Raw genomic sequence first — 12544 nt, 5'->3', positions numbered from 1 at the left:
ATCATTATTATTGAACGATTAAAATGAAATGAATTGAATTGAAGTGAATTGATTATATCTTCAAGAAATAGTTGGGATGTGTGATTAGCACAACGGAATTTGCATGAAAATTTCCTTGCGAAACATTCAAGTGCTTGAGGTATTTCTTAAAATGAAGCTCCTGGTTGAAATTTCGATAGTGCAAACATTGGGGATTCAAATTTTTTCTACGTCTATGCGCCACTCTTTCTAATAAATGCAATTTAATCTGCCGCTTACTAAACATTTGCTTCTGCTAGAGTGAGCTTTGATGCTTGATTGTTCCAACTTTCCGTGAACATAGGTTGTTAATAATCTACATTTGTTTTATATTTTTGGGTGTTATTATCTTATGTGTGTATTCGTAATCAAATTAGGTCGTTTTTACATAGGGTAACGTTTTGTCTTTGAGTTTGCACTAATTAAGATTTCAGGGTGTCATTTTCCGATATTTGTAATCGGTTTAGGTCAGTTTCACATAGGATAACGTTGGGTGTTGGGGTTTGACTTAATTACTAGTACGCTAGTATTTCGGGGCGTCATTTTCCGAAATTTATAATCGATTTATGTGGTTTTCTCATAGGATAGCGCTGTGTCTTGCAGTTTGCGTCGAGTTTGCATTAATTACTAGAAGTATTTCGGGATGTCATTTTGTAATCGATATTACTTGGTTTTCACATAGGATAGACCCTAGGATAGCGTTGTGTCTTGGAGCATCCTAGCAGGGAGCTATGGGTGAGACCTTCCTGCTTGGAGTTTGCGTTGAGTTTGCATTAATTAGTAGGTCGGCCATCAATGATCGATCATTACAGTCCGTATTTCTGCGCTTCATTCTGTTTTACATTTTCTGAATTTTGAGAGCAAACTAAAATCTAAACGACATCTGTTTGGTCAAAAATATGAATTTAATGATTTTTCAATAAAACGGCTTTTTTTCGAGTTTTTGTTGACTGTTGAGGTGAGATGTGTGATATACTGAAGTAAACGTACGTGACGTCAGTCATTCTTCGATAGGATGGATTTACCTGATCGATATCTATTTCGAGAGGGCTAGAGTGGCCTGGGAAGAGCCAGGTCCAGGTGCTGTAATTCATCCTAATTTCACCGCTAGCGGTTTGTATTAGTTTGCATTAATTAGTAATTTGCGTTAGTTTGCATTAATTAGTAGTTTGCATTGAGTTTGCATGGAGTTTACATTGAGTTTGTATTAGTTTGCGTCAGTTTGCATCAGTTTGCATTAGTTTGCATTAGTTTGCGTCAATTAGTAGGACCGCAATACAAAAGCTGCTCAGGATCTCAAAAGACTCGGAGGAGGTTTGTTTTCGTATTTCGTGGAATTGTACACAAACACGTCGATCGATACCTAATCGGTGAGGGTGCGATAGCGGATGATCGACTTCGGTGCTTCCCCTCCACTCGTGTGATTGTGTGTGCGTGCTGTTGTTACTAGCAAAGAGTGTAGGCCTACGTGTATAAGATGCTGGCTACATTGCACTGCTCGAATGACCAAGGCCTAGGTACTTTGTAGTGCTACACAGTGTCCGGGTCTGTTAAGATGGCTAATTCTTCTACAAATGAATTCGATCAAGAGCTGGTCAACGAGCTCAGAGACGTGGTTGAAAATTGTCGATGGCAACGAGTTGGGACTGCAGGTGACCTGCAAAGAAAAACGTGCACAAGGTAAATTGAGTTGAGGTGAACGTCGAACACCCGGGCACTCACACAGGCACACTGCCACTCCTGCTAGTGCTACGTACATGTTGTAATTGACATTGTTGAGGATCCGAGGAGTGAGGTATCAACGACAACGTACATGTAAGATCGGGGTAATATTAATTGGTAATACTATTAATACAATACAGCGTACTGAAAATTATCTCATCTGTGTCTAGTTCTATAGATTAGATAAAGAATATTTCAAGACACTAGAGTAAGTAATTTATATCTGTTATTAATATGACATATGATGAATATGATCAAGGAGGACAGTACGTACGTCAATGACAAGTCAAGTCGGTGACAGTGCCCAGTGGGGTTGTCTTGTTCTGTTCAAAACACAAATTCCACAATCCAGGCTTAACCAGTTTAGGACAGGCTGATTTTGCTACAACATGCATTTCCCATAGACACTTAATTGCCCGAGTATACTCGGGGGGACTCGCCCTCAACAGGTTAATAGGGCTTTCTGTGTGCCCTCTGCTCTGTGTTTCATGGTATTCCTTAGGATGACACAGCTCGGGTCCTGTGCAATGTGATACTGAATCATATCCCCTTTCTGGCCAATATTTTGTTTTCCTTCTCTCACAGTTTGTGCATGGTACTCAGTATAAGTATGCCAGTTTTCTGTGTATGCTACGTTCTACTCCCATTCTTTTCTCTGGATGTGTGTGGCATTCTGCATTGGAATTGATTTGGAGGTCAGTGATATTCTTTCATATATGTTGGAAATGCATTTGCTTTGTGCTAATGGGACACACTGGCACTGGACAAGGTAGATGCCATTGCCATAATTTCCAGAATATATGCAGCACTGAGAGATAGGACAACAAGCTCAGGCAACTCCATTGACCCACTTCAAAGAACTCCATTCAGCTGCAATAAACAGAATTTAGTAGTGGAGGTCGAGGTTGAGTGAACATGAAAGGAACACGGGCAAAACACAGCTAAAGATGATTACCTACACTGGGACTATGCTCAGTCCAACATAAATATCCACATGGTACTTGTAAATATTTCAGAGCTGGAATGCAGAGACCAAGGTTTGGGCTAATGTCTATTATCTCTACCTTGTATGAAGTTGAAGTTGGAAAGTGGCTGTAGCAGAGACTCCAACCCAAAGCACCTTCTGATCTGGAGATTCTCCCGCCTGAAACCCCTAGCAAACGGGAGACTCCAAGTTGATGTGTGTGAAGCGCGAAATTCCTAGGGTTGTAGATGCTCTCTGGTGCTATCTAAGGCTTTTTTTTCAACATACAATAGCGATAAGTAAGAAATCCTTTCCATCAGGAGACACAGAGCCAGGGCGGGAGAAATTAAATCTCAAACGGGAGAACAGGAGATTTTGCAAAAATTAGTTTTCGGCGGGAGATCTCCCGTCAAAAACGGGAGAGTTGGAGTCTCTGCTGTAGCATTCAAGTAATATGAAACAGCAAATAGTGGACACAGGATGGCGCACTGCACGACTCGGCCCAGGTAGCCGTGTGCCCACTACCACGTCCGCATACACGTTATAACCTTTGTGCACGCACCACCATGTGTTATTGTACCTGATGAAGCTCAGCAGTAGCGAGCGAAACGTTGTATACCTTACTAAGATTTTCTTCGTGAGACAAGTGATTAATTTGTTCCCCAATCATAAATATCTACCGTGATGGTCAACATCTTCACAAGAACATAAATGAACTTTAATTTTACGGCCAAATTGCATGAAAAGAGGTGCATCCGTTCTTCTTGCTAACGGTTCAGTAGAATCACAGTACCGTAATGCTATATCATAGGTAGGTTCATATTGCTAGAGTGAAAAATAGCAGGAACCTTGAAAGCAGCTTCAACAACAGAGCTGATCCCAGGGCAGCCCATCAAATGCTCACTACTGGTAATTTGATTTAAAAAGAGAAGACAACTTCTTCATTTCAGAAACTGTTAAGAAAGTCTCCTTTACTAAAGTGCCATTATCGGAGGTTGTTTTTTGTTGTTTTGTAAGAGATCTGTACATGCCATTTAGTATCCTTATCAGTTTAATATGGCAGCAAATTTTTCAACCATTCATGCAGGATTATGTCGGAAGATGGAGAAGACCTTGTGCTGGTTCACTTACCCCCTGACCAATTCTTTGCTATGGATGCAAGCTGTTCTCATGCAGGTATTCTTCCAAGGATGTTGTATTTCATTGAAGTAGATTCTTTTTGATTTTCTTTTGACTTTGTGCAAAATATGATTTAGTATTTGTATTCATTTGTGGAAGTTGAAAAGCCATTCTAAGATATCAGGTTGTTCTTTCATTTTCATCTGTGGCTTTACTGTTCCAGCTTTCATATCTCTGTAAATTTAGGGTCCATAAAACATCTCAAATCAGGTAGAGATGCAAAAACTCAGCAGCAAAAGAGTGAAATGAATGATTGAGATATGTGATATAATCTTGTCAGCCTTTCCATGTAAGAGTCATTAACATTTGAAATATGGTTTCAATAAAATGGGGGCTGTGCTGTACCGGTTTTCATGTAATTCCTGGTTTCATTAAGTGTAACGAAACTGTTTTAGATGAGAAATGTGAAAAATTAATGTTTAGAAAAAAGAAGTCAACTATTAACCCAGGCGGGGGGCCTCTGAGGCCCCCCCCCTCGACGTTTCACGCGATGTATCGCTATCGCGAGAAGCTATCGCCGCGACGTTTCATGACTTTTTTCTTTCGAGTCTCCCGCATCTTTTGACACCTAATTTGCGATGCCCGGGTGCGCGGTTCCGAAGTTGCGCATAAATATGCACATGCATGTCAGACCAAAAATTGCTCAAAAACATGAATTTGTGTACAATTTCAATGCAAACTGTGTTTACAGACAAATTTCATAAAAGCATGATTATTTTGGGGGTTTATTGATTAAAATCAATTAATAATGCATTTTCTTGTTCGGAACAATGTCACAGACAAATTTCATCGTAAAAACAATGAAAAACATAAAGTCGAAAAAACAATGAAATACATAAATTCAAAAAACAATAAAATACTTAGGAATTTTTTTCTGATTGTGCAATTTTTTTCTCATATATTTGCTAAGGACATTAAAAAGAATATTTACACCAAAAATGTGCGTGTTTTGAGCTTTATTTAGTGATTTATACCAAATTGTCTGATTTCATGCATCATTATGCATAAATTAGCATAATTTAGTGTAAATGATAATTTTTGAAAAAATTAACTTCATGGTACTTTAGATTACAACATAGGCAATGTGTGTGCCAATTTTCGCGCGGTCGACGGCCGAGATCATCTACCTAAATAGCCCGGCCTAATTAGGGTTAAAATGAAAGGTGAAAATGTGTGGTAGAGGACCTTGTGTAGAAAGAAATATCGAAGGTGATTAAGTGCAATTAAATTGTTCATTTTTAGACATCCAAGTACCACTGTTGGTACCAACAGTGGAACTGCCATTCATAGAGAAAAAAGTCCTATGAACTGCAATGTTTCTTCGATGTTACAGTTTAGCTAGTAGCAATGTATATAAGGCATTTCAGATGATTTCAATTGGTCTTTTATACATGAAGATGTATTGTTCTAGGGGGTTTTATATTCCTTACATATTGAAAAGAACATTTTAGATCTATTCATGGCATGGTTTTTATGTGCTTTGTATAACTGTCTGGTTTTAGGTGGTCCCCTTGATATGGGTGACATCGAGGAGATTGAAGGTCACTCGTGCTTGGTTTGTCCATGGCACGACTATGACTTCAGACTAGACAACGGAGTATCTACTTCAGGACTTAAGGTGAGAATATGAGACTTACCTGTACAGGCTCTCAGACTGCCTACATTGTGAGGCAGTTGTGTATTCAAAATGAATGTAAGTGTGGGTGGAAAATGTGAACCCATCTTATTCTGTCTTTCATGAATTTTGGCATGAATCGTTTATGAGATTTCTCATCAGCAGCATTTACTCACTAAATGGTTACCTAGAATGGGACATATTTTCTTATACCATTTCTTGTGAGGAAAAGAAAAATGTAATCTATTTAAAACAAAAATGTGTTATGCCATAAAGGATAGATCAGTTATGAACTCATATAAACTTGAAACACAAATATCAGTTGCGAGGCTGTGAGTAATTTGGACTGCATCAAGGTTACTTCTGATGTCCAGTGCTTATCAATAAGCACAGTAAAGCTGCATAATGGCTGTTATTTTACATTTTTTCCCCAGTGATGTCATTGGTTACTATGACCTGTCAACAAACATGAAAACATTGTTGAAGTCAGTCAGGCATTTTCTGCTTGACAATCAACTATTACTCCTATAATGGGGTATGCTGTTTTTATAACCTCTGCTGTTTTGGCATTATTAATGCCTGGTCATCTAACAGATCTATGCCTAGTCATTCTAGAATAACTGCATCATTTGTTATTTTTGAGTAATTTGATCATTTTGCATCATGGACAGATGCTTTCCATTTTTATCAAAGTGCACATAGTTCTTTTGTTTCGTAGGAATTCGTATTTGATCAAATTATAGGAAGTTATTGATGGCAGGCCATTCTGCCTGATCATATGTAAGTAAGTGTGAAGCAAAATAGATATCAGCTCTTCAACTATATCAGCATATCAGCTCGCCAGTCATTTGATTAGGGTGTTAAATGCTTTCTGATTATTATGTGTTCTTGATTTTCCATTTCCTGTCCACAGCAACCAGTTTATGAGGTCAAGGTGGTGGAAGGATCTGTCTTTGTCTACACCAGATCTGAGCTGATAGTTCCAAGAAGTGATGTAATGGTTGATGGCTGCAGGGATTCATTGTCTGTTGGTAATATCTTGAAGCCACTCATGTGGTATTTCTTATCTTGTGAGTTGAAAAGTTGTGCTCTTGGACAAATTAGTTGATACCTGGAACACATTTATAATGAATTTATTAGACATTTAGGAGGTTAACCATATGCACTTGAAATACAGGTGAAATGTAGTTGAGATTTAGGAAGTGTAAAATAAAGTTGTCAGTCATATTCTTCAGGTATTTTGATGTAGAACTTGTATATGAAGAGGACACTGTAAGAGGGCACCGTGTTTTCATACAAATGCTGAAATACAGCCAAGCCATGATATAGTGGGCATGAAATGTAAATTTTTGGTAAATTTGAATGTGTATGAAATGCCCATTATATTTGTCATTGATGAATGATGTGAAGAAATGGTCTAGTATTGTGTTAACTGAAGAGTCCATGAGTGATTGTGTATGTAATGTATTGCTCATTTCATAGACTTGTGTCAGCATTCGCTTTATGTTTTATGGCAAGATGCTTTGTATCTCAAGCAGGGAGTAGATAAGACCACCACCACAAAAAAGGGGGAAAAAAGGCGACAACAAACCAAAGAAAGAAACATAGTTTGATCTTGTTAAAGGTTTGTATCCCTCAACTAGAATCCCTCCCCTCTGATGCCAAGATAGGGGATAAATTTCAGCTCATACTATTTAAAACTGTGCATTGAGCTTAGGGGAATGAAAGTAGAATTTGATCTTCCTGTCATAGCAATGAGAAATATGCAGAATCTTTCAGTTGCCTTGCATTGGAAATCACATACTTGTTTTTCAGTCTCCCTGAATCGAATGCTGTTGTAATCACACCACAAAGTTGTTATTTTCAGCCATACTTAGACCAGGGGCCCATTGCATAAAAGTTACAATTATGGTAACTTTGCCATCCATTGGTAACTTCCATGGAATTCTTGATATTGATTGGCTGTTGAGTATTGTTACCATGGTAGTTACCATTGGATAGCAAAGTTACCATAATTGTAACTTTTATGCAACGGGCCCCTGGTCTTCTTCACACTCAACCCCCAGTACCACATAATAAAATGAGTTTCTGCACCCTGTATCATGTCATTTCATTGTGTTTATGGGTTGATTTTTTTTTATCATTTGTTCCTCAGAAGTACCAGGAGACAAGGCACCAGATACAAAGCTTGTATCTGAAGAAGCATTAGACCATGGGAGCTTATGTGAGTGGGCTGTGAGGATTCTCCGAGAGGCAGATCCAGTGAAGAAGGTGATTTCCAACAAAAAGATTCAGAGTCTGTCATCCAGTACTTAATTTCATGCAATCCAAAGAAACTAAAGATGACTACCTGTTTTAATGCAGCAGAAATTCAAGCCTTAAATTTTTATATTACAAGCTTGAAAATCATGTAATATCCTGTATATCATATGGTGTAGCAAAATCATAATATATAAATGCCCTGTAGTGTTTTTTTTTTAAATAGATATTTTAGCCAAATCATGGACCAACTGGGGATTACACAGTGATGAAGAACTGAACATGTATGTTTCTTAAAAATGTTTGTAGCAACGATTCATCAGCGTGCTATTGCACTGAAAAGGTAGATAGTTTCAAGTGAATTGGGCTCTTAGTGGTAGAATCGCCTGAAAGCAACAGTTCATCTTCATTGCACTGTTTTGCCATGTGTCCAATCAAATTCAGGTGCAAATCACAAGAGATGTGCAGCAGAAATGGCTGGGAGGGGAAATCAGCGACGTTGGCGAGTGCACACCACCTTCTGAGCCATCTCGGGATGAAAAACTGCAAATCCTGCAGCCAGGCAAGATCAAGAGAGGGAGAGGAGGAACACTGGTGAGTGTGCCATCTTTTATTGCCCTCATGCCGTAAAACCAGAAACATTTATGGCATGAAACTTTTCTAAAGTGATGCCAGTGGTCTTTTTCGTGACATGAACCTTTCACAAATTGCATCTGGCAGTCAATGCAGTGTATTGTCAGACTACCAAACCCAGCTTGTGAATGAGTGATGCACAGGAGCACAGATGTTTGCATTTGCTTTAGTCTCTTTTTTTTTCCCTGCACGGAAACTTTGTAAAGTCTGAAATGTCTGGAGGGTATCATTATAAATATGTGGGTTATGAGCTCTCCAGAAATAGTAAACATATAAATTAAAGTGAAATCTTATAGAGTTCCATATTTGTCAAAGCAAAATAGTTTGTAAAACAGTACAAAAGAAAGTGCTCTGTGTATAATATATTGTGTTTGTGTCAGATGTCAAACTTCTCAGATGGAATATTGGGGTAAAACTTAAGACTTGTAAGTTCTAGATTTTGATTGCCATCATTGAAGTGTGATTGTTTGTTTGTTTTTTCTTATTCCAAATGGTATTACTTGTACAAAGGTAGTTTGTTTATTATTGTTATCATCATCATCATTACCAGTATAATGAAAATTGACATGCTACTGTATGCACCCTATTTTTAGCAAGTCTAATTTCTCACAAATCAGGGGCTTTTCAATAAATTATCGCGCGTCTACTGTGTACTGCATACCAGTATATGTGTGTGCTGTGTGCGTCGCATTCATGTCATGATCATAGTTAATATTTTTGCATGTTCTGAAATTTGAAAAAAGCACTTGATGTGCACAATTCACAAAAATAACAACCCTGCAAAATATATGGCATGTATTCCTATGTCTTTCAAAACCTCTTATGCATCTATTAAACATTAGGACATGCAAGTTTGATCTCATTACTACCATACAATATTGGTACATGCACTTTTATTGCACTCTTACAACAAATGAACTTGTATCTCAGCACTTTACAAAATGATATCAAACTTACATTAAAGGAGTAGGGAAAATAATAGATGGAAAGTACAAAATGTACATAATTGATCAATCAGTTATTGAAAAGAAAAGTCTTTAAAGATTTCTGGAAAACTGCGAGAGATGGTGATTCCTGGATACTTTGAGGGAGCTGATTCCATAGGTGTGGGACAGCAGCCAAGAAGGACTTGTCTTGTGTATGAGTAAGAATCCTTTGGAATAGATATAGCAGGATTTGGTCTTTGCCGTACTGCATACCGGTACATTGTATCTCTGACATAGTCATGTTAAGTTTGACTGCCAATTTTATACCAGTTTTGTTCCCACAAAGACCTTCTTCTCTTGTTTTTTCATCTTTAAACTGTCAGCAAAGCAGGATAGCCGTTCTGCACTCACTAGCCAACATCGAACAGTGGGCCATTGACCTGGCCTGGGATATTGTGGCGCGATTTTCTACCTTCGTCCTTGGCGATGGATCCAGACTTCCTCGGGAATTCTTCACAGACTTCATCAGGGTGGCGGAAGAAGAGGCCAAGGTACTTCTGCTCGTGAAACACTGTTGGATTTCCTATCATGGTATATTGTAGCAGATTATTTCTGTGCTGCCCGATTTACTGACCACAGCAGTAATTTGTACAAGTCAGTACATTTGTAAAAACTGGAGTTCAGTAAATGTGTGTGTTTTAAATCTTTTTATTTATTTCTCTACATCTGTTTATGAGTTCGTATATATACCGTATGTAAAAAAAAAGATAGAACAAAAATTGCTATAGAACCCTCCACTATGATATCTTTAAAAATGATGAATCAATCCAAATACAATGTCAGTGTATGAAACAATTACCCACATCTTATAGAACCCCCCCCCAAAAAAAAAAAAACAACAACAACAACAACAAAACAAAAAACAAAAACAAAAAAATCTGATTTGCTTCAGTGGTCAAAGAGAATTGAGGATCTTTGTAGAGCATGTCAGGAATCCCTTTCCTCCATGTTCTGTCCATTGTGTTTACACATTAATATGCAGGTCCAAGAGCATCCAAGTGATGAACATGGACGAAACGGACTCATGACATGCTTTACTATGATCCACATTTCTCTGTGACCACTTAACCAAATAGAAGAATGGGGTTTTCTGCAAAATATAGGTAAGATTATATATTTTTAGACCCTGATATAGCATTCAGACGGTTCATTCATATTGAAAGTTATTGAGCAGAAATCTGATTGTAATTTTTTTTTTTTTATACACCGTATATTTCCATCAGGAATATTAAAGAGTATGTATTCGAGGCAAGTCAAGAAAAGTGCATTCAATTATGAAGAGGAATGACTTGACTTCATGTTTAACTAAAAGTGGTACCAGTATTAAGAGGCCTCAAGCTGTCCATGTTCAAAGTTCAGGAATATCATTGAACTCAGATGTTGAGGTATTTGCCCCCCAAATAATTGTGATGAAGACGAATATTCTTGCCTTTGAACTCTGAGACATATTCTTTGTCAATAGTGAATAACATCAAGGCAATTTATCTTTCTTGTCAGCATTATACCATCCTGAGTGAGAGATTACAAGCCCTTGGAAGTCATTTTGGAGCCCTACCAGTTCACAATGGTAAGTGTGTTTGTTTGTTTTTTATTTCTGCGATTTCATTACTACTGTAAAAGTGGATATTTTTTGCGCGACTAATTTTTCACGCTCGGCAGGGGTAAGAAGAGTTCCGTGTGTTTTTAATTCCGCGGAATCAAGACATCAACTCCTGGAACATGTGGCAAGCAAAAATATTCGCGTGCTTTTATTTTCGCGTTAGTTTCGGGTTGCACGAAATGCACGAAAATTTCCACTTTTACAGTATGTGCTCTCTGCTTGGTAGCTTATTGGTCAAGCTGAAATTGACATTCCAAGGTTGATTCATTCCCTCAGATTTACCAAAACTGACAAAAGTAACAATTTTTTTTTACTTTTTCTTCTTGTTTATGTGAAGTAAGTTTTAATGTAATGTTATAATTGTGATTAGATGACATATTTTGATAAAGCATGGAAATACCCAAGATATTGAATATTTTCTACCCAGGAGATACCTAGAAGAAAATGATCTTTTTGTCTTTGCAAACATATTGTAGCATATTGTTCCTTAAATACGTTGTGCAGAGAGCTTAATAAAATGTTCAGTCCAAAGAAATAGTGAAGTACTTTTGCATGTCTTGATTGATATCAAAGCCACAAAAAAGACACCTATTGACAGTGCCAATAGGCAGCCATTGTAGGAGGTCATAGGTTGTATCTTGTGACATAAAAGAACTAAAACTTTTTCTTTTTTTTAAACCATTGACTTGTGCCTATATTTCACCACTTTTTATAAAATATGCATGCATTCTTAGCCTGGTAGAATAAGCCTTATTAAAAAAAAGTGGATTCAGAATAGGTAGTTAAGATTTTCTGATAGTGGCCTTAAAAGGAGAATATGCTCTAAAAAGACTGATTTTATATGAAAGTTGATTGAAATCTAACCTTGATGTTTCTGTTCAACTTGCAGGACTTTGGCAGTCTGCGAGTGAGACTAATGACGATCTTCTTGCTCGGCTGGCTGTGGTACACATGGTGCATGAAGCGAGGTAAATCAGCAGAGTTGCAAAATATAGTTCAGTCCAGTCCTTATCATGTTCAACGATCAATAATGTTTTAACTTGCTGACCACCCGAGCATTGAGAATTAAGGGTTTCTGGGACGAACACTGCACTAGGGCTTTCTATAGATCAGTCGGTAGAGCACCGGTCTAGCAATCCGGAGGTCTCGGGTTCGAATCATGATGGAATCCCATTTTCTTTGCTCACTTTTCCACTAATAATTGTTTAAATACTTGGTAGTATTGTCAAAGCATCAGTGATACTGAAAACAGCCTCTATGTGCTTATAGTAACTGTTAGAATTGTCACCTTTTGAGATAAGCAAGTTCTACTGAGTAAACTATCATGTTGACTCCACGCATGAGATTTGCATTGATATTTCCCTGTGTGCATATGAACAGACATGTCTGATCAGTTTAGGCTTCTCGCTGATCCGTGTTTGTGATAGTCTTGTTTTGATTTGTAATTGAAGTCCTTCTCATAATTGTAGTGTTTATTCAGTCCAAGAGTTGTTTTTACTATAAATCCTCTGAACATGTTCATACAGACAGCAGCAGATCTCTGTAGCACAGCAAATTTGCTGCTGTAG

The 12544-nt window shown here is 37.7% G+C and overlaps 1 protein-coding gene across 1 annotated transcript; it reads left to right on the top strand.

The window, feature by feature from the left end:
* Positions 1-1539: 1539 nt before the first annotated feature.
* On the top strand, positions 1540-11977 carry LOC139714977 (uncharacterized). Its single transcript, XM_071626622.1, has 9 exons — positions 1540-1698; positions 3792-3880; positions 5386-5501; positions 6412-6529; positions 7654-7769; positions 8202-8351; positions 9700-9867; positions 10874-10943; positions 11866-11977. Exons 1-9 carry the CDS (start codon positions 1574-1576, stop codon positions 11946-11948), a joined length of 1035 nt encoding a protein of 344 aa, XP_071482723.1. The 5' UTR covers positions 1540-1573; the 3' UTR covers positions 11949-11977.
* Positions 11978-12544: the final 567 nt, after the last annotated feature.

Source organism: Diadema antillarum, unplaced genomic scaffold (genome assembly GCF_040938485.1).
Source record: "Diadema antillarum isolate AM-2024a unplaced genomic scaffold, OU_Dant_1.0 seq00002585_RagTag, whole genome shotgun sequence".
Classification (NCBI taxonomy): Eukaryota; Metazoa; Echinodermata; class Echinoidea; order Diadematoida; family Diadematidae; genus Diadema; species Diadema antillarum.
The sequence above is the reverse complement of the archived record's forward strand: the minus strand, read 5'-3'. Positions and strand labels throughout refer to the sequence as shown.

What these genes read in the sequence shown, in the direction of transcription:
- LOC139714977 (XM_071626622.1), top strand. Translation starts at nt 1,574, where the DNA reads ATGGCTAATTCTTCTACAAATGAATTCGATCAAGAGCTGGTCAACGAG. An exon ending in TGCAAGCTGTTCTCATGCAG is followed by an intron (nt 3,881 to 5,385) that starts GTATTCTTCCAA and finishes GTCTGGTTTTAG; the next exon opens with GTGGTCCCCTTGATATGGGT. An exon ending in CAGGGATTCATTGTCTGTTG is followed by an intron (nt 6,530 to 7,653) that starts GTAATATCTTGA and finishes TTTGTTCCTCAG; the next exon opens with AAGTACCAGGAGACAAGGCA.